The 2,138-nt window shown below is 41.3% G+C and overlaps 1 protein-coding gene across 1 annotated transcript in view; it reads left to right on the top strand.

Annotated features, from left to right (window-relative positions):
• LOC108512568 (testis-expressed sequence 11 protein-like) overlaps nt 1-2,138 on the top strand; it is a gene marked incomplete at both ends in the record, with an annotated part of 69,830 nt that overhangs the window by 49,768 nt on the left and 17,924 nt on the right. The window contains one exon of the mRNA XM_017847850.1: nt 1,889-1,974. Coding sequence (XP_017703339.1) covers nt 1,889-1,974 — 86 coding nt within the window. The remainder of the gene's footprint in view (nt 1-1,888; nt 1,975-2,138) is intronic.

Here is a 2,138-nt window from a genome sequence, read left to right as displayed (position 1 = left end):
ACAGAGCGAGACTCCGTCTCAAAAAAAAAAAAAAAAACAAGTAGTTGTATGTATTTTTTTTTCTGGCCACATTCAGCTGAATGGATGTAAGCACCAAAATCAGTAGAAAGTTGGACTTAATCAGAGTTGGGGTTTTGCCAGATGAATACAATAAAGCAAAAGAAGGGCAGGAAAATCAAGGAACAAGCGAGTGGTTATAATTAGTCTCCATGGAATTTAAACTGGGTATGCAGTAGAACATCAAAGGGATGAGGGACAGTGAAAAACTGGCGGCATCAGTGGGTTGGGGGTCTTACTGCAGTTGAAGGATTGCTGGAGTCAGGATAATAGAGGTATCAAGTTGCAAAGGTAAGAGGCAGTAGACAGAAAGTAGAATATGTGAAAGTAAGAACTGGGGTGGAGAACTAGGGGGAGGGAGGGAGACACCTAGGGCACAAAACTTAAGGAGGAACTTATTCTCTGGGTGGTACAAGTAAAGGCTTGGTACTTGAACAACACTGAGAGCCTCCTTAAATTTTTCACCCTAGGTGCTTCACTCACCTCACCTGCCCCACCCTAGTCCTAGCCCTGACTGAGAGTATGAAATGATTGCAATTGTTAGTAATGACAGAGTCTAGTGAATGACTATGGGAGTGAACGGCTAAGGTAATTGTTAGAGTAAAATTTCAGGAACCAGGAAACTAGAATATTGGGAGGATCCTCTACCTATATATTGAAAATGCCTAAAATATGCCACGCGTGGTGGCTCACGTCTGTAATCCCAGCACTTTGGGAGGCCGAAGCGGGTGGATCACCTGAGGTCAGGAGTTCGAGACCAGCCTCGCCAACATGGTGAAACCCCGTCACTAAAAAAGCTACAAAAATTAGTCGGGCATAGTGGCGGGTGCCTGTAATCCCAGCTACTCAGGAGGCTGAGGCAGGAGAACTGCTTGAACCCAGGAAGCGGAGGTTGCAGTGAGCCGAAATCATACCATTGCACTCCAGCCTGGGTGACAAGAGCAAGAATCCAACTTAAAAAAAAAAAAAAAAAAAAAAACAGAAAAAAGAAAAGAAAATGCCAAAATTAAGACAGGAGCAGTTTTTGGAAAATGTAACTGAGCAATAAGTAAGTCACCAAAAAATGAGAAGAAATAACCTGGGAGCTAGTAGGCCACAGCAACAATGAAGGGTAGTGGGTGATATAGTCTGGTTACAGGAAATTCAAAGTTGAGGATTTTAGGGAATAGAATAGAAGAATAATTTTAAAATGGCAATGAAGAGCAAGAAAGACACCCACTCCATCTCCAGGCCTATGGGTAAGCTAGTGAGAGCAAAAACAGCCACCACTTAAGAGGGCTTCAGTGGAAGCAGCATCCTTGGCAGAAACCTAGATTTCCATTAGAGCAAGAATGTGGAGGAAACTTTTAGGGAAGAGGTTGCTGGTAGAGGAGATTTTGCTGAGAGTGGACTGAATTTCAGAGAGCATAGTGGAATGGTTGGAGGAGTGGGGGAGAGATAGAAAAAGAGGACAAAAGAGGGGATATATGGAGACTTTTGGGAATAGAGTGCTGGAAATGAGGGTGACCTGACAATCTGGGGTTCTTTTGTTTACTGCTAATAAGTGGGGGATAAAGAGCACAATAAGATTAGTCCTAGTGGACTAAGGGTAGTATTGGCAAGTATTGAGTGTTTGTGAATAGGGAGGATTCGGTTTCTGGGGCTAATACAAATGTGTTCTGTTTTTGTCAGTGAGTTGTATCTTCATTCTACTATCTTGCAGTAGCTTTTTTGAGAATACAAAAGGAACATGTTTAGATATTTGTCTTATCTTTAATGAACAGGAATATAGATAACATTTTGCAGTATCACTTTGAGATGTAATTTAACATATTATATTTGTTCTTTTTAGAATGGACAACAAATTGTGGCAGAAAAAGCTTTGGAATATTTAGCTCAACATTCAGAAGACCAGGAACAAGTTCTTACAGCTATAAAGTAAGTAACCTACATCCTGTGGAAGAGAAAGTATTTCCTCTGCTCATCTTGCTCTTGGTCAATAAACTTTGCCAAAATCGTGCTGTTGAGATCAAGGAAACTTTTGCATAAAATAGCAAAGCAGAGGAGGGTGAGGTTGGGACTTGATAAGTACTTAATGGTAT

This window comes from Rhinopithecus bieti, unplaced genomic scaffold (genome assembly GCF_001698545.2).
Source record: "Rhinopithecus bieti isolate Rb0 unplaced genomic scaffold, ASM169854v2 scaffold_31047, whole genome shotgun sequence".
Taxonomy (NCBI): Eukaryota; Metazoa; Chordata; class Mammalia; order Primates; family Cercopithecidae; genus Rhinopithecus; species Rhinopithecus bieti.
Note: the sequence above shows the minus strand (reverse complement) of the source record. Positions and strands in the feature narration are given on the sequence as shown.